The sequence below is a fragment of the Lygodium microphyllum genome, chromosome 22, assembly GCF_053477565.2.
Source record: "Lygodium microphyllum isolate KBCC chromosome 22, Lygodium_microphyllum_v1.1.10, whole genome shotgun sequence".
Taxonomy (NCBI): domain Eukaryota; kingdom Viridiplantae; phylum Streptophyta; class Polypodiopsida; order Schizaeales; family Lygodiaceae; genus Lygodium; species Lygodium microphyllum.
Window position 1 is genome coordinate 56657982 of NC_141156.1, and position 18537 is coordinate 56676518.

Genomic DNA, 18537 nt, shown 5'->3' on the forward strand with positions numbered 1-18537 from the left:
GTTTATCCAACTCCAACCATATCTCATGAACACTAGTCTAATGTCAATCTCAACAATCATGGCTAGGTGCAAGAGAAAATAAGAATGAACTAAAAGTATTCAACTTGTCCAAGTGAACATGTACCTTCCCTAAGCCTACTTTTCATAACCAAGAAAAGTTTGGAAGAAATCATTGAATGGCCTCAATCACAAGCTCTACCAAATCATTAGACTCCAAGATAGAAAGCATCATCACCCACCAAATGTGGTAGTTCTCACCATCTCACTTTTCATCCTATGGAAGAGCCAGTAGCACCGAGACCTTACAATCCATGATAGCCTAAAATTGCATGTCAATTTTTGAAGACAAGATTGCTTGAATCATCTGCACAAGAAAATGGGCAACCCACTTTGAAAGATAGCTTGCAAGGGCTTCCTCCGCTCATCCCAAACTTGCAATAGCCACCGAAGGCGATTAAAATCTGAAATCTGCTGCAAACAGCTGAAAACACAATCTTACTCCTTACAAAACAGCAAATCCTACACAAAACCAGTAAAATCACTTCCTTTCCCACGCATCTCCACTCACTTCAGCCTTGTGTCGATGTGCAACCCTCGTTTGCCCTAGAACGCTGAAAACCTAACTTTTGTGTCATGCTGAAACCTGCTCTTCAAATTTGCCCACCATTAATCAACCCTTCAGCATTTCTCTAATACCATGTCAAAGTGCAACAAATGCAAGAGTATAATCAAATTGAACTAAAGAAGTGAACATTAAGAGAAAGAGAGAGAGAGAGTCGAAAGCTGAAGATAGCAGAGAATGAATGTTGAATCATAAAGCCAAATATATACAAGGGTTGTGTGAGTATGACCAGCCAAAGATCTCTATCAACCTGTATGAAAACTGTGTGACCAAGGGTAGGCCAACCTAAATAGGCCAAAAATAACAAAATAATCCAATCAACTTGGTTAGTCAAAACTGGGCGACTGCTGCACATACAGGCCAACTAAAAAGAAAATAATGAAACGATGAAAAAATGCTGCGACAAAATGTAATGTGCCACATGGAAGATCTGTCCACCCTGCCTCTCTTAATCCCCCTATCCAAATCACTGCCCAAACCTGTAGCAAGTGTCCAACACTGCTGCCTGATGTACTTGTATACAACACAATGTTGTATAAACTGCCCTAATCTGCCTTGTACATGCCTACGCCCATCATGAAGGTGACCAGATCTCTAACAGGATCTGTCTGAGTTACATGCCAACATTTTGATGCTTCTAAAAAGCCTTAGGAAAACAGATCACGCCCATAAGGAGGCTCTAGCCTGTTTCAAAAAAGTCCAACTGTAAAAGCCTTACCCAGCCTGGATGATTTTAAGTAATATCTAGCCTATATGCTTTGGAGTTTTCTTCTGGAACTTGGCACTATCCTCTACACTTAGGATCCATAAATACTTTCATTAATATAAATCTTACATTATTAAAAAGATTGTGCACCTATATATTTGGACCTTCTACCCACTCAAGAACAAGTTCAACAACACTGTTGTAGTTATATCATTTAGAAACAATGGCAACTGACATGACATAAATCTATTTATTAAGTATCAATAGCAACTTACTGACATGCATCAACTGGGTAATGACAGCCAAAACATCAAAGACAAAAGCCAGAAATCTGAAACTCTCAACAAAGAGGCAATTGCAGCTGCATCTCTTTTGGAAATCATATGCAGGTCAGGCAAAGAATTGGCATGCATCCTCTGGTTGGAAGATAGTGACATTATCCAAAGTAAAAGCACAAATACACATTCTTCGACCAAAAGATGGCAACAAAATCCAAATTTTAAAAAGGCACAAACCCACACTCAATAATTAACAAGAAGACAGAATAGAAACGCCCACAACTATCTACTTTAAACAGCACCTTTACTTGGTATTAGCATTTTTTAACATCTCAACCCAAAGAGAGTAATGGTTCCTGATTCACTCATTACTCCTGATACATTTCAATACAAACGCTTCATTACATAGCCAAGAACATGGAAGCATCAGTAAGACTTTTTTGAGTATACAACTGAGATAAGAGCATCTCCAAAAAAAAAAAACAGTGCTCATATGATTTCCTTTAGAACCTGTAGCTCTTCAAAATATGAGTTCTCCGATATGTAGGTGCATCATGTTCCCTTGGCTAATTCCACACCATTAGGTAGTGGATCAGAACAGTCATGCTGAATTCTGGAGTCTCTAAGACCTGCAACCACACAGATAGTCTTTACTCCTCTTTATACATCATACTGTCCAGACGCTAACATCTTTGCTTCGTGCACTACCAGAAAAACCAACAGTGCAAACAAGCCTGAGTCCAAAATGGGAAATTGCAAAGTCTTGGCGTCTCTTTTTTGTTGTCTGTGTCAAGTGGAGTGGACAACGTAAACTGTTGGCATAATTGTCTTCTTTTCTCTTGAATATGGTTTCTATAATCTTGTCACGTGTGACATCAGTGTCTCTCTAATACTGTGAGCAAATTAGACAGTTGCAAACTACTCACATACACATGGATACAGCTGAAAACTGTACATTCAACAAGTTATGCCATCTATAGCAAAACACAGCTTTCAGTACATAATCATAGTTGAACAGAAAATCAGCCTTTGCCAACAAAAATAGTACTGCATGAAGAACCTCTCATGTCACCAGTTCCCTTGAATAAATATCTGCTTGTTCCGACAGCCTACACTGCCCGATAGTTTCCCCCTCCCCCCAACCCTCCACTGTGCAGCAAACGCAACAAGCCAAAATAGTTGAATCTAGCAAGGGAGAGCCCATGCACAGACCTTATCAGAAATTGATGGGAATTAACACATCCATGAGTGCATAAAGAGCTATATTTGCCATCACAAAAACAGAACTTCCAGATCCAGAGCGTGATAACCAAAAGGAGGGCAGGCAATAGCCCTTCAGAAGGAAAAGCTACATTGAACATAATTTCCTATACTACAAACCATGACATTCAAAAATGTTACATTGCCTTGAGCATATACTAATAGGTGTCTGGAGGCAAGTCTTACTATATCGATGACATAAATGTCCTAAACCAGCATGTTTTTGATTTCTCCATTAAGTTGCTGGCAATGGTGGCTAAAAGCCTAGATCTGCAGATGTTACAGAGCAAATAATGAACCTAAGAAGATTAAATCAGACAACTTTCTCAGAAGTTCTTCAAGCAAAAGGTGAGCTGGATATAAGTACTATAATATGGACAGAAAGTAACTTGTAGAACCCTTCTCTCCAAGAGTGTCCCTTAGCATGCCCTCAAGGATAGAAAACATAAAGAAATTTTCTGCTGTCCTTCAAAACATAAGAATGGAATGTTTACCTTTCAAAAAAGCATGGTAAATTCGTTTCTCGTGGAGGCCAATGTCTGATGGAATCAAACCACCCTACAACACAAAAACAAGAACTTGAATCAGAGAGGTGTGTACCATGAGCTACAAGCATCTACTGCAGGTGCAGGCCTTTACGCTGCTTTTCTGCAGCTAAATTTGATATGTGTCTGCAAATTCATAGATCAAAGTTCATGCACACCATTAACACACGTTAATAAGTAAAAAGGAATACTCACCTCCTTAGCCATTAACTTTCTAACATTGTTAGCATAAATTTTAGGATCTGATTTTTCTTCTTCGCTCGGAACATAAACTGGGAGCCATGTGACTTCCAAAAAGTTTATGACTTGGCATAGGAGAAGAATTACATGCCTAACCTGCACATATTCATTCAAAATCATATTAAACCACAGCTTGATTATTAAACCCGAATAGTTCTAGCAGACACTTCAAAGACCAATTATTATTACCCCTGAAATGGTATCCCAGGCAGGACTGAATCGGCTGTATGGATACTTCAAAATGACTGGCTGTACAGGAGTCCGAGCTAGGAATGCTCCTGTCTTGAATGGAAGCAAATAGAAACCATTTGTTGTTGTTCCCTCTGACTCACAGAAACATTCCTTTGAGCTTGCAGATAAATGTCAATGGGAATGGCTATAAAAAACAAAGACATACTGATTTACAATAATTGTAAGAAAACGAGACAATAATCCACACAGCTTACCAGGGAAAAGAAGCATCAAAGGCGCATTCTTATCATGGTGAGCTGCTCGTATCCGTTCTGTAATGATGCCTGAAATCACATGCATGCAGATCATATGACATAGCAAAGCACAGGTTTTCAAAAACAATGTCTGAAAAACGTTTTCCTACAGTCAACAGAAATAGCAAAAATCAATGGACCTAGCACTCAGCTACATTAAACATGTAAAGAAATAACTATGTTCATTCATTGCCTACGCAAGTAATAACCAATTTTCACTATGTAAGGCTGGAAAAATATCAAACTTGAAAGAAACAGACGTTACAATTACCAAATTCACTCATGACACTACAGCACAGGATTAAATAGATAAGTTTAAAACAATCATACCAATAACCTGCTAATTCAAACCTACTCACGACACTACAGCACACGATTAAATAGATAAGTCTAAAACAATCATACAAGTAAACCTGCTAATTCAAACATGGAAAACACAGCGAAAGTGTCAAGTACTTCAATGTTCAAACATCCAACACACGATATTGTAGATACTAGACTCTAGAACCAAATTTGCAACTTTAAACACAATCTTCAGGGTTGCTTTATGAATCCTAGCACAGAGCTGAGAACCATTCCTGGTTTTCTACTCATGTTACCAGAGTTTTCTTTTTCATGGCCTTGGATGGATGGAAATGTATTTTGTATATAGGAAATCTTTTGCATGTTTACTATGTGACAGAGGCATGTTACTGTGTCACAGAGGCAGCAGAAAAAAAAAAGAGAATGCTAAAATTTGATATTGATGTTTACAATCCTCGAGAGCTTGGGCATGCAAATGGTACATCATACAATGCCCACTGGCAGAGTACTTCCCGACACGGCAGTGAACCGTACTCTACACGAGCTAGGCTAGGGGCAAAATCACACAAATCATAAAGAGGGCTGTCATAATCTGATCACAGTCAATCTCTCTCCATAGGGATATTAGAGGCTCTATTCACCATGATTTACAATATTTCATTGGGTTGGTCACTTTGAGCATCTCCCTATGTTCTCATGTCTTGTACATGTGTATGCCCAATACACAGACACACATAGTCCATTGTTCTTTGGCAATTTTGGCCATCTTCCTCCATGAACAGGCAAGTTACAACTCTCATCATCACCCTCATCCTTACCACCATTGTATCTCATGAGTCCTAATTATTTTTCAAATACATTCATTGCCTTCATTCCCTCATCTAGGGCTTTCCCACCACACAAGTGCACATTCAAAACCCATTGGGCAGTCATCCACACTCTGAATTTAGATGTGTGATGTTGAGCACCATCACACCATAAGAAGTGAACATCCATGGCATAACAAGGATCATGTCCACATTACCTTAGGGTGCAAATTAGTATGGTTGTCATGTCAATACCCTATGCCAATTTCTAGGCACCCTCTAAGAAGGGGATCAAGAAGGGTCCCTCAATGATCATCTACTCCTAAGGATAACTGGCCAACCAAGCAGCTCCTTTGACATCTTCTTTGAGCCATTTGGACAAGCCTCCTTCAAGTGACCCTTGTTTCCCAATAGGATTCAAGTCATCATCCAACTTCTACTCTACTGTGACTATTACTGGAAGTCCTTGAGAAGCCATGGCTAAACCAGCCAACTATATAGTATAGTCCATGCCATATGATGGAAAAACTAGACTAGAGGCCCAATTTTCCTCTAAAGCATTTGGATACACAATCTCATGCTACCAATAAAGCAAAAGACATATACAAAATTTTGTTCTTCTCTATAAGGTCCAATGCAAATTTCTAATCCATGTACTTCTTTAGTTCTATTACATCGTTGTCTTAAATACATATACTTCTTTAGTTCTATTACATCATTGTCCTAAAAATGTAGCCTTAATTTTACAAGTAGACGAAATAGTTTTAAGTTGCAATTTTCTAACTACATTTTCTAAAATAAAGCTATGCATACTTCCCTCATCATGCAAAACAGTCATTTCATAATTAAAAATTTTACATCTCATTTTCAATAAAGCATGGATAGAAATTTTACCAACAAGTTCGTCAATGTAGAGTTTTCTCCCATAAGTGTAGCTTCATCAAAATCAAACATTGCTACAAGGCCTTCAATTACTTTGTTACTCCAAGATAATTTAAAATGTGCAGTGAGCTTTTTCCAGTCAAGTGAAGGAGTGAACATATGCTAGGTTTTCACAAACGAGTAAAACACAATAGCTCAAACAAACACACAAAAACCAAAAAAGAGAGAAGAAGTAGAATCTAATGAATGAATGAATGCTCGATATGAAAGAGTGAAGAAGATGATACAGATATGATGCTGAAGGAGCAGAAATGTCCAACAACCATTGACACTCATGGAATTGAGCTACAAAAGAACGTTAGAGAGTGTCATCCTTGTACGGATCCCAAGTGCGACAGTACCACCAAATCTTATGAAAATGCACCTAACTGCAGCCAAAGGTGATGTCACACAGCAACGGAGGGCCAATGCGAGTCAGAATAATGTAAATCTCATGCAGAGTGACTTAAATCTGATCAATTACCTGCTAGATGGGGCAAAATGTGGATCATCCTGAGAAGAATGAAAAATGCAGCTGCTGATGATGAATGCACAGATCAGGATGATATCACTTGGCTGGAAACAGATCACAGATGCTGCAAAACAGATCACCTAGCTAAGAAACTAGTCACAATAGCAATAGGCAGGTTGCCTAATGTTACATCCTTCAACGTCTGGATGGGCGCTAGTAGAATTGGTCATAGTGGTCATGAAGTGGCTTAGTGCAAATTGCACTAAGGGCACCTAAAACTCAAGGCCCTACTATGCACATTATTGTGTGATCACCACTATTGGACCCGAACACCAAGACAGACTGGGCTAGTGGTGTGGGACGCCAACCGTTGGGATGCGGTCGTAAACCCAAAGTGTTGCAAGCTCCCAAGCTAGGGGGTAAGCCCATTTGGCTCAATGGCTAGGAAGTGAGTCTGACGTCCAGTCCTTTATGTTTGTGGATATGGCTTGCGTCCTATCTCATGCACATGTTGATGGGAGGCGTTTCATTGGTATCAGAGCATCAACTTGCAATTGGACACAATATCGGATGACGTGCACAAACCACTTTTTCTCACAAAACCATGATGGTTTACACCGGGCAAGCATATGCTTATATCTCATTTTTAGGGTGATATGGGGCATTGCTAGCCAGAGAGATGTGCACAGGGGGCCCATGTTGTGGATGGTGGGTACGACAAGGTATGTTTCTTGTCCGATAGTCGTGCTCAGTTTTATGTTGGGGTGATGTGTGTGAGTTTTGGTGGTACTAACAAAGGAGCCCGAGGAGCTGCCACTTCGAGGCTATGGCAAACCGTCACCAATAGCCAAATCTGAAATTAAAATTCATCTCTTGGTTATTGATTTGACATTTAATGTTAGTGTTATCATCCATGTTAATATTAATGTAACATTAAAATGTTGCTATGGCTTTTTAACATTTAACGTCAATATGATGGTACAATTAATCATAATACTAACATTGTTATTGATCAACATCTATTATTTCAAGGGGGGGAGAGAATGTTTTTTATGTTAAGAAGAGAGAAAGACAAAGGAGTGAAATGATGATGTCAAAGATAAAGGATTTTCACAGAGAGAGAGAGAGAGAGAGAGGCAAGTTGCAAGGACCGTGGACTGAGCGAGGGAGGCGACTATGGACCAAGCAGAGGGAGGCAAGAATGCAGGCTGCCATGTGGGCACTCCTAGATGACAAACGTAGCACCCACTAATCTCGAAGGGGAGAGAAGTGTTTTAATTGCATGAAGGCCAACCTGAACCGTTGACCTACGTGGTCAAAGTGTAGCATATCCCTCTCACAACACGTGGGGACCACAATTAGAAGAGAAGGAAGAGAGAAGTAAGAGCCCAATGCTCGATATATTTTTCCTCCTCCTTTTCTTCTTATAAGCCTTCTCTTAAAACCTTCGATTTTTTAGAAAGCTATGCCCTTGCTTCCCTTTATTTTTATTTTTGTTAAACTCACCATTCAAACTTGCACTTAATACACTCTACTTATAGTCTTGTCTCCATTAGCACCCTGACTCTCTCTCGATTCTAAACAACACAAACTCTTGCCCTCAATCTTTTTACTTTCTCTTGGTCTACTTTTTGTTTCTTGTGGAGTATCTCCTTTAGACACACCTACGAGCACAAGCACAAGTAGCGTCCCAAAGCATCTTCTTTCATTAAATATGATGGAGATTCATCACTAGTGGCGATTCTCCAAGCTCAATTTAAGAACATGCAACAGCAATTAGCCAAGATACACACTCCCCATATTCCATTTGTGGTCATGAGGACATTGCCTCTTCAACTCCAACCTAATCACTTTAAGGGAAGAAGCAGGAATGTGATGAGACAAACATTGAGGCTGTCCAAATGGACGGCTTACTTTGATATATATCGATTCAATGATGCTCAACATATCGAATAGATATGAATCATGTGACAAAAAAATACATATATTGATGACTAGATAGAAAATTTCTATAAATTGTTTGAGTTGGATATGGGAAAGAAGACCTTGGATGCATATTCACAAGACTTTAAAGTTCTTTTTACACAAAACAAAATCCTTGGACAATCCTCAAGCATTGCTCTACATGTGATATATATCTTTTTGGATTGCCACCGAAACACCAAAATGAGGTGTTCCATAATCCATTACATTCACTGAAGGGCATCTACAAGTATATAAGAAATTTTGATAATACTTTGGCTACAAGTAAAGGGAGCTAATCGATGAGTGGTCCCCATTGAGTTGCCTCCATCTTTAAGCCGACAAAACATTCTACCCGGTCAACAACTTATCAATCATCTTTGGAGTTGTGTAAGAAAAAAGACGTAAGTGCAAAGTCACTCGTAGCAAGGATCACTCGAAGGCTTATTACATTGCCTATCATCAAACAAGCCACTTTGATTGAGAGTGTCTCCAAAATAAGAAGGTGAAGTCCACTTCCAAGGCTCTAGTAAACACTATTGAAGCTCCAGGTATTTCTTCTGAATTTTTATCAAAATACTATTTTGCTAATGCAAGTAGTTGAATGGTTGCTCCATGAATAAAATTGCATTTGACTCACATGCTCGTTTAAAGGTTAACGAGCATATTAATGGCCAAGAAGTTACAATTTTGTTTGATAATGGCTCTACTCATGATTTCCTTTTTTCTCGATTGGTGCAAAAGTTGCAACTCCATGTGATAACTGCTGACTAAATTTATCATGTCCGTTATACGGAGGGCCCTACTACGGATCGCAAGCACTAGATGGTATCACTTTGGATCTTTCAAGTTTCAATCCAATATCACTAAAACTCATGTACTCTCTATTGACCTTGATTGTCAATATCATGTAATCGAGGGTTGTTTACCCTCCAAACTCAGAGAAATTGATGTATATATAATTTCAGCTTTGAAATTTAGTAGATGTTTTTTTGATCCAAATATTGTTACTTCTATTTGTTTCGTTGAAAATGTTCAATCATTTAATTCGCAATGTAATTTATATCCTTTTAATCATAATATTAATATGAATTCAAATGTGTGAGAATATTTTGATCCAACTCTATATGAAAATACTGATGTCTTTTCGTCTAGATTACCTCATGGACTTCCATCGTCTCATAATACTTTAGAAAACAAGATCAAGTCATTGTCCAATAGCAATTCCGTCTCTTGGCAACCTTATAGGCTTGGCCAAAAAAGGAGGACAAGATAGCTAAGCAACTTCATAATTATCTAGCTAAGGGTTTTATTGAGCCAAATATATCTCCATAGGGCACACATATTCTTCTCGCTAAAAAGAAAGATGGCACAATGTGCTTCTGTGTTGATTATAAAGGTCTTAATGAGGCGACCGCCAAGAATAAGTATCCCTTACCTAGGATGGATAACCTTATAGATTGACTTTGTGCTGCACGATATTTCACTAAAATCTATCTTAGATCCAATTACCATCACATATAGATAGCCTTCAGAGGATGTCCCAAAAATTGTGTTTCGAATGTAGTATGGACATTATCAATTTTTTCTCTTATCTTTTAGATTAACTAATGCTCCGCAACTTTTCAGCAAATTATGAATGATTTATTTCATCCGTATCTCAAAAAGTGGATAGTCGTTTTTCTTGAAGGTACCCTTTTTTATAGTAACTTATTGGAGAAACATACAAAATATTTGCATATCATCTTATATCTCGTAAGACAAGAGCAATTGTTTACAAGACTATCCAAACGCAAAAAAAATTCATAGAAAGCTATCGTATCTTGAGCATGTCATCTTGATTGATGGCATCTGCATTGATCCCGAAAAGCTTCCAATAGCACTTGATTGGCGTATTCTAAGGATCATAAGGCAAATAACTTCTTTTTACGTTTTACTGGATTTTTCTGAGAGTTTATAAAGGACTATCCTTGTATTACTAAACCCTTAACATATTTACTTAAGGATATGATACATCCAAAGTTAAAAAAAGCACATTGATCCACCAATGGTTTAGACTAGTGAGTGTCAAGATATGATTAATAGAAGAAGGGGTGAAGAATGAAGTGGTGTATGAATGAATGAAGTGACTATCTATTTATAGACATAAACTATCTAGGATGCCGCACCACTGAGGGAGCGGCCACTGACGAAATGACCAAATGTGAACACCAATTCTTTTTGGGACTGTCAATGTGAAACCCTAATTGAAGTGTGTAAACTAAAGAATTGGTTTCTTAACACCCCCTCTCAAGCCCAAAAAGGGAGGAAGAAAGAGGAGCGAAGAGAGAGACGATGAAGATGTAGAGGATCTCGGAGATCCAAGATTTCCTCCTGAAAAGTAGCCTGTAGTAAGGAGCAGCAAACAGATACCCAAAGTTATTGTCTTATCCTTCTTCGAAATTTCAATTGATTTCTCTCTCTCTCACAAGGGCACTGCCCTTTGGTAAGATTTAACAACTAGTTAAAAAGAAATCTAGTAGCCTAGGAATCTTTGCCGGTCCAGATGCTCAAAACCTGGCTACTAAGAGAAAGATGGCTGAAAAATATTACATTCGTAATGGATTATTTTTTAAACAAGGTAAAGTATGTGTTCCCAATGATCAAGATATCAGCAAGAAAATTTCATACGTGTGTCGTGATGCACAGAGCATTGGACACACTAGCATACATCAGACTTTAACCTAGGTTCCAGATTTTAACCTAGGTTACTCGCTTCTTTTATTGGCCGCACATTAAGACTATGGTTGATTCTTACGTGCGTATGTGCTCATAGTGTCACCTTAATAAAGCTGAACAACACAGACAATCAAGGATGTTACATCCTTTACAAATTCCTGATAGAAAATGAAGTAGCATTTTTATGTATTTCATAGTAGGATTATCCCATATGAATCGAGGTCATGATGTAATCCTAGTCATGGTTAACCAATTGACGAAATTGGCTCAATTTATTCCTACAAAGACAACTGTGAAAAGCCGCAAGTTGGCTTATCTCTTTGTTGAACATCTTTACAGACTTGATGGTTTGCCTAACAAAAAAATCAATGACATGGATCCTAAGTTCACTGGCCATTTTTGGTAAATGGCTACTGGTTATATTCTGTTTATGCTTATTATGTACGGTTATGAGGCAAAACAATCAATTGCAATCGAGCTTAAGGGGGCGAAAATGCAATCCATAAACGACTTTTTGCATGATATGTAAGAAATAGTGATGATTGCTAGGGAAAGCATTAAAACAACCCAAGATTATGCTACATTTTATGCTAAATAACATTGTACTCCTCCAAAGCTCCAAGAGGACGTGTGCATTTATCTTAAATCCGAAAGGACTCTAATTCGATAATTACCAATAAGTGCTATAAATTATCTTTGAGATATTACAATCCCCTTTAAATTAGCAAGAAGATAAGTACTATATCCTATGAGTTGGATTTACGTTTGAAAATTCAAGCTCACTTGATGTCCCACGTTAGTTGTTTGAAAGAACACTTGGAACAAAGAACTAATTAGAGTAGATACATTCATCAAAGAGTCATTTTTCCCACTTCATTCCCAAGGACATTGTAGAGGATGGTAATCATTCATAAGGGAAGTAAGTGTTACATCCTTGGACATCCATATGGGCTGTGGGAGCTTTCACTCAACCGCCAAGACCCACGGACCGCTTATTGTTTCAAGCGTTTCAAGGGAGCTCTAATGGCTCTCTCTCACCTAGCCGACACGCCGTCAATCCGACGAGTGTAGTGAGCTTACATTAATGCCGATTTGAGTTGCCTTCTCTCTCGCACACATCGGTAGCTCCACGATCCTAGATGATAGCTCAAGCATCCTCAAGCCTCCTCCATCTCCAAGCTCCATCCACCATAGCCGCGCGCACAAGAGAAAAGAAGAGAAGAGAAGAGAAGAAGAGAAGAGGAGATGATGAAGAGCTTCACCCTCTTGATCCCTCACTCTCACACACTCACTCTCTCACACTCACACTCCCTCTCTCAAGACCACACACAAGCAAGGAGAGGAGAAGAAGAGAAAAAGAGAAGAGCTCTTGTTAACCACACCCAAAAATGAGCTTCCATTCACTTTTTGAACTTTATATACAAAACCCTAAATTCCCATGGCCACCCATCCCTTTCTTTTACATGACCGGCCATTGTGGCAATGTCCTTTGTCTATTTCCTCCTTCTAACCTTGTGCCTCTAGCCTACACCCATTTAATACTTTACAATTAGCATAGGAGGAAGCCTGGCGCTCTTTTACACGAACTTTTGGAGTTTTTTGAGGCGCCTTTTATTTAAAATTACGCTTTTGGCCCCAGCTTAGCTTTAGAGGCCGCCTGCGTGTCTTTGCTATTTTTCCATCTTCTTTCCGCTTTTTCATTCATTCTTCCGCCTTCTTGACTTGGGTTTAACATTACCCCCCTCCGAGACGGGTGTCAGTCCCATGACGCTCTTGGTTGTTGTTGGGGTTTAAGAGGCAGTTGGCAAAGTAGTCGTGTAAGGGTAGGGCCACGTGTAAACTCGAGTGCTCATGGAAGGTTGGTGACAAGGTTGGTTGGAGAAGCCAAATGGATAGCAAGTGGGTGACAGGGGCCTCTGAAGTCGATGGTTTGTCGCCTTTGTGATACTTGGAAGGAAAAGATATGGTGCTCTACCTAAAGCGGGGGGGGTCGATCGTATTGTGTAGTGTATTATGCTCGTGCTGGTGGAATGGGGAGTTGGATCTAACCACAAGCTAGCTTGGGTGATGTCCCACACTTGAGGACCCCTTTCGTGCAAGGGAGGTGTGGTGCAAGTAGCTTAGGGTGACAGGTCTAACCATAGGCGAGTGGTACCCCCCTAGGTATGTCCTGTCCTTAATGTGCCCTAAGCGTGAAGTGGGGGAGCAAAAAGGGCAAGGGGGTTAGGAGCGGGACCAGTCGACCGAAGCCACCGGGCATGCCTAGCATGAGGCCCCTAGGTGCAGTGATTGTGCTTCATGTGGTGCTAAGTGTTTCTGTAAGTGAGCTGTTTTGTCCATTCCATGCGTAATGTTCCTCTTGCTCTTCCTTGGATGCTTGTTCGTTTTCTTTTTTCTTTTTCTTTTTTTTTTCTTCTTCTTATTATTCTTCTTCTTCTTCTTTTTGAATAGTATTACAATAGTAGAACGACAACCTATACCTAATTTTCCTCGTCTGATTTAGGCGGAGAAGGGGATCGGATGGATTTGCTCAGAAATTGATGGCTTTGCATGTATCCTTTGAGATTCATGCGGACGTGGAGGGAGGTGGTGGAGAGGAAAGGATGGTTGCATCTAGTGAACTGGTCGTCATTCATATCCTCTAGGAGAGCTAGGCAAAAAGAGGGAAGAAGGCTAGCCCTCATCATCAAACGCGCCATGGCACAGCTGTCGATGGCGTTAGGGTCAAAAAAGAGGGGAGGCAGGCCACGTTCTTGTGGGATCGAGTCCTGCTTGAGTAGTAACTTAAGTAACCTAAGATAATTACATGTAGTTACAAAGGCTGGATCAGGGTATGAAGAGAAGCCCGCGAGGAAACGCGTCATGGAATCATTTACGCGAGGAGGGCATGTTTAAAGCAAGCAGCATTCGAGTTATAGATGATAGAAAAATCATGACGCCCATGGAGGGTAGCAACAAAATCCACACCTACCCTACGAGGATACATCATGAACGTGGGGTCATTCCTCTCATAGGACAGGGTATTACAAAAAGCCATCCAGGCGAGCATGCTGATGTAGCACACTCGCCTCCTCCATAGGGGTTGGCAGTTGTATCCCTGTACAGTATGTAATATTTCAAACACCTTGTTTTGCCAAAACTCTGCTTCTTCCTTTCCCCACAGAGTGGGGGTCCTCTCCCTTTCTTCCAGCCACTTCTGTACTAGTCGGCTGCTAGTTGCGATCACCTCTTCCATCACCTTGAGCAGTAGGATCCTCCGCAGGCTGTTGGGCATGAGGAAGCTAAAGGTGAATGGGTCTATTTCTCTTTCCTGCCACTCCCACATCACCAACTCCACGTGGAATCCAATAGGAAGGTCATCCGGACACAGTGGGAGGGGTACGAACGGCTGCACGACCGGTTTGGCTCTTAATTACTTCCTGGTTTCTTCAACTAACTTTCTCCGTCTCTCCCTTAGTGCGGCTTGTTTCTCCGCAGATGGATCAACCTATTGATGTTCTTGGACACGTGGCGAGGGGGGTTGTGGGATCACCTCTTCTTTGAATCTCCCCATAATGAATTCAAGATCAGCGTCCTCCCCTTGCCGATCTTCTTGTTGTGCTCCTTTTTCAAAGCCCATTGCATCCATTTCCTGGGGGGTTAGGCCGGCCAATTGTAGGTATTTCCGTTGCTCTTGTAGGCTCAGCCTAACCTCCGCAGGTTGGGGTGGCATCTGCAGCCCTGCATGCAAGGCTCTGCATGCGATGCTCGGTTTTTTCTGTACCACCTTCAATGACTCCTTTCCCTCTGGGCGGGTCGTGTCCAATAGTGTGTTAATGAAGGCCTTTTGCTAGGCACTGAAGGCTGTCTGGGCGGCATCTGCTTTACTCTCTGCAATGATTTTTTCTTTCTCCACCAAAGCGAGGCGCCGTGCCAATGTCTTCACCCTTTTTTTGTTCTACGCTGCCCATTCCTCTGCTCTCTTATTCATTTCTTTCATGCTTTCTCCCTGCTTCTGTACCAGGGTTATGAGCTTCTGCTCTTGGGCTTTCAGTTCCCTGCTCATGTTCTCTTGCTCTTCCTTTCCCAAGTGTAGTTGATCGGTCATAGACTCGATCTCCTTTTGCTACTGCTCCCTCTCCTGCTTTCTCTTCTCTTCTTTGGCATTCAATTCCTCCATCATTTGCTCGATGTTGATAGTTTTCATCTCCAATTCCCCATGTTGCATCAGGAGGAGCTTATACTCTCTCTGCATCTGCACCAATTCCTGATTCTTATCCTCGAGCCGCTGCTTGTAGCTCTCCTCCATGTCCTCCTTGGCCTTTAATTCCTATTGAGGTCAAAGATCTATCATTGCTGCATGGCTATTCTGCGGGTTTTTTCAAGCTGGAAAGCGGCTACCAACTCTCTTTCCGTCACCAACTCAGCCACAGTCATCTTCTTTTCCTCCTTAGCCTTCTCCAATTGGGAGAGCAACTCAACGATGTACTCGTCATAATTGGCTGGTGGCTTCACTATTGTGTGGATTAGGGTGGTCGAGGCTTCCACTCTCTGACGCTTCTGGTCCTGTCTCGACTCAACATCCGCGGCTGATCTCTTTTGCCCCATGGCCGTGGTCTCCGTGCTCTTTCCCTGGGTCATTTCTTTATTGATAAAATATTGCATCCATGCCATGAAGTTGGAGACCTCTACGCTGGTGGGGATGCTAGGGGTAAGGGTGGTTGGTTCGGTGGGGAGGCACCATGAGGGTGGAGATAGGATGGAGAAGGGCCTTGCCTTTGCCTTCAAGGACAGCAGGCGGTGTGACTTTTGGTACCTGCGTGCTAGAACTAGGCCCTTCTTCCCTCAGTGGGCTCCATGCTCCCAAATCATCGGCCCTACTTTGTTGCGCAATGAACTGTCGTGTGGCTTCAGCCAAGTGCTCCTCCTCCTTCCTTCTTAGTTCCTCTTCTTCCTCAGCAGCTCTTTTTTGTCTTTCTTATTCAGTTTTCCTGTACTCTTCCTCCAGTTCCTCTTTTTCTTCCTGTTCTTTCCTTTTCCTCCTCTCGGCCTCTTGTTTTGACATCTTTTTAGCCCTGTTGACTTCTTCCTTTGCTTTTTCTTCTTTCTGTTTCTTCTTCTTCTCCCTCTCCTCGGCCTCCTTGAGGGATTCTCTTTTTGCCTTTTCCAAATCCTTTCTCCTTCTTGCCACCTTCATCCGGCTTCTTTTTCTTTTGTGCCATCTTCTTCTTGGGTTTCTTGGCTTGCTTTTTGCCTGATTGTTCTTCTTGTTCCTGCCCTTCCTTATCAGTCTCGGTCCTGTCGCTGGATCTCTCTTAGTCCTGGTGAGAGGGTGACCTGTCAGGCGTTTCTCCTTCCCCTTCTTCTACATCTTGTGTCTCCTTCACTGCCTCCTGGATGAGCGCAGTCAAAATGCTTCCATAGGCAATAAACGAGGACTTCTTTCTTTCCGTGGCCTTGGAAGCTGGGGACTCCCCTCCTGCTAGTGTGCTTCCTAACGCTACTGCTTTAGCCGCCTAGTCGATGGTTTTACGTACATAACCGTTCCAGTCGACTTCATGCAAGGTGTGAGCCGCTACGTTCTCCAGCACAAGCACGCTAATTCGATGCATTAAGGCGTTGTAGCGCTGACTGGAGAAGAGCGCGTGTACTAGCTTCGCTTGCAATGTGATTTCCGCATCAAGAATGTCCTGGATGTTGATGCCGTCATTAGTTAGCACATCCTCCTTTTTCATTTTCGGCATGACGTACACATCCCTCTTCTGCTTCTTCTCTATCTTTGGCTCCAATCCCAACGCCTTCTCCACCGAGGCACGGTTTAAGTAAACCTGTACATGTTTAGCGTTTTCTCCCCTTCTTACTGTGACGGTGCCGCACTCATTGTCAGGGTCGTACGTCCTGAGAAACTCCACACACTTCGTGTGGTCAAGTTCTTGTGCAAATTTCTCGAGGTACTTGGTGAGGTTGCATTGCTCGATGACTCTTAGCCGCTTCCTCCTTGGCCACCACACCCTCTATGTTGTGAATGGTTTGGAACTTGAGCTGGTTGTAGGCGCAGCTTTCAAGAGTGATGCGGTATTGCACTCTTTTCTCCTCCATGAACGGAAGTTGGTGAGCGCGGTCTTGCTGTGACATCTTTTGTTCCTGTCATAATCCCAAGTTTCCATTAGTGCTTCCAAATTAACAATTCGCAAAAAAAAAGTCATAGTTAAAAAGAAAGACTCTATATGTTTATTGAATGAAAGCATTAAAATCCCATCCAATGTAGAATCTTCCCTTCCGACTTTAACTTTTTGCCCTTTATTTCAAAGTTCTCTTGTCATTTTTCTACCTCGCTTGTTGTTTACGTGTTTATGCATTTTGCTTGATTTTCCTTGGTTTTAATTTGATTCACCTCACTCCCCTCCCCTCCCAGCTCGAGAAGAATCATTCCTAGGATTGAAGGTTTTGGAGGTCAAGGACAGTTTGCAATGGGTCTAGGAGTTACCGGCGTGGGATCCAAGTGTAGAAATTGGGGTTGTACTCTAACTTAGCTTCGCGGTCTAGATCAAAAGGTCGAGTGCCCACGTGTGTGATGTAAGTAAGAACATCCATTAGAAAGTCACCGAAGGCGAGGCGGCTAGCAATATGTAGCTCTTCCTCAATTAGTAGGCGATCGAGATAAGGGTGTCCCTTGATGTGCTCTTCCAAGGGTCGGCCACGAAGAGTAGTTAACACTCTATACGAGGTTAGCACAACATAAGTGGGATCGTACTCTGCTGTTTTGATTGCGCGGCACTGCTCAACATTTGTCATGACTTGGCACCCTTCTACTTCCCATTGCAATCTAAGAGTGTACCAGTGCCTCAAGAACGGGGATTCAGTCTTAGTAAGTTTTGATAATTCTACAATTTCTTGGTCAGTGATGGCAAAAGAGGTTCGTTGATTATATGACGTGATGAGGCGTTGTTTGAGGGCTTGCTCTTTAGAGATCTCGCTGTTGAGCAATTCAACAGCGGAGTTAGCTGCCTTTGCGAAGGCAAGTTCAAACGTCTCCCAAGAACAAGGCATCGTACGAACTTCGATTGCAAAAGGCTCGGGCAACAAGTCTAAGTCCAAGCGGTCGTAGCTCAAAGCTAGCTCTCTGAAAGTGACATCTAGCCAACTAATGCAATTAACCACATCATCCCCCGTGTCTTCAGCTAGATCTGAGGCCAGTATCAAGAATGATTTCCGCTCGTAGGAGAGTTTGAGACGTGCT

At 41.5% G+C, this 18537-nt stretch overlaps 1 protein-coding gene across 2 annotated transcripts in view; it reads right to left on the reverse strand.

Moving 5' to 3' along the window:
* Positions 1–1893: 1893 nt before the first annotated feature.
* The window catches only part of LOC148017179 (Phospholipid/glycerol acyltransferase family protein), a 37600-nt gene continuing 20956 nt past the window's right edge, over positions 1894–18537 (reverse strand). The window contains exons 5-10 of one of the 2 annotated variants that reach the window (XR_015687867.1): positions 4098–4166; positions 3841–3974; positions 3607–3747; positions 3361–3424; positions 3053–3136; positions 1894–2235 (exon numbers count right to left, since the gene is read on the reverse strand). Coding sequence is in view for 1 of the 2 variants with exons in the window: in XM_087662855.1 (XP_087518981.1) it covers positions 2159–2235; positions 3361–3424; positions 3607–3747; positions 3841–3974; positions 4098–4166 (485 nt within the window). In the remaining variant the exon portion in view is untranslated. The remainder of the gene's footprint in view (positions 2236–3052; positions 3137–3360; positions 3425–3606; positions 3748–3840; positions 3975–4097; positions 4167–18537) is intronic. The other variant, XM_087662855.1, reaches the window with a different exon arrangement.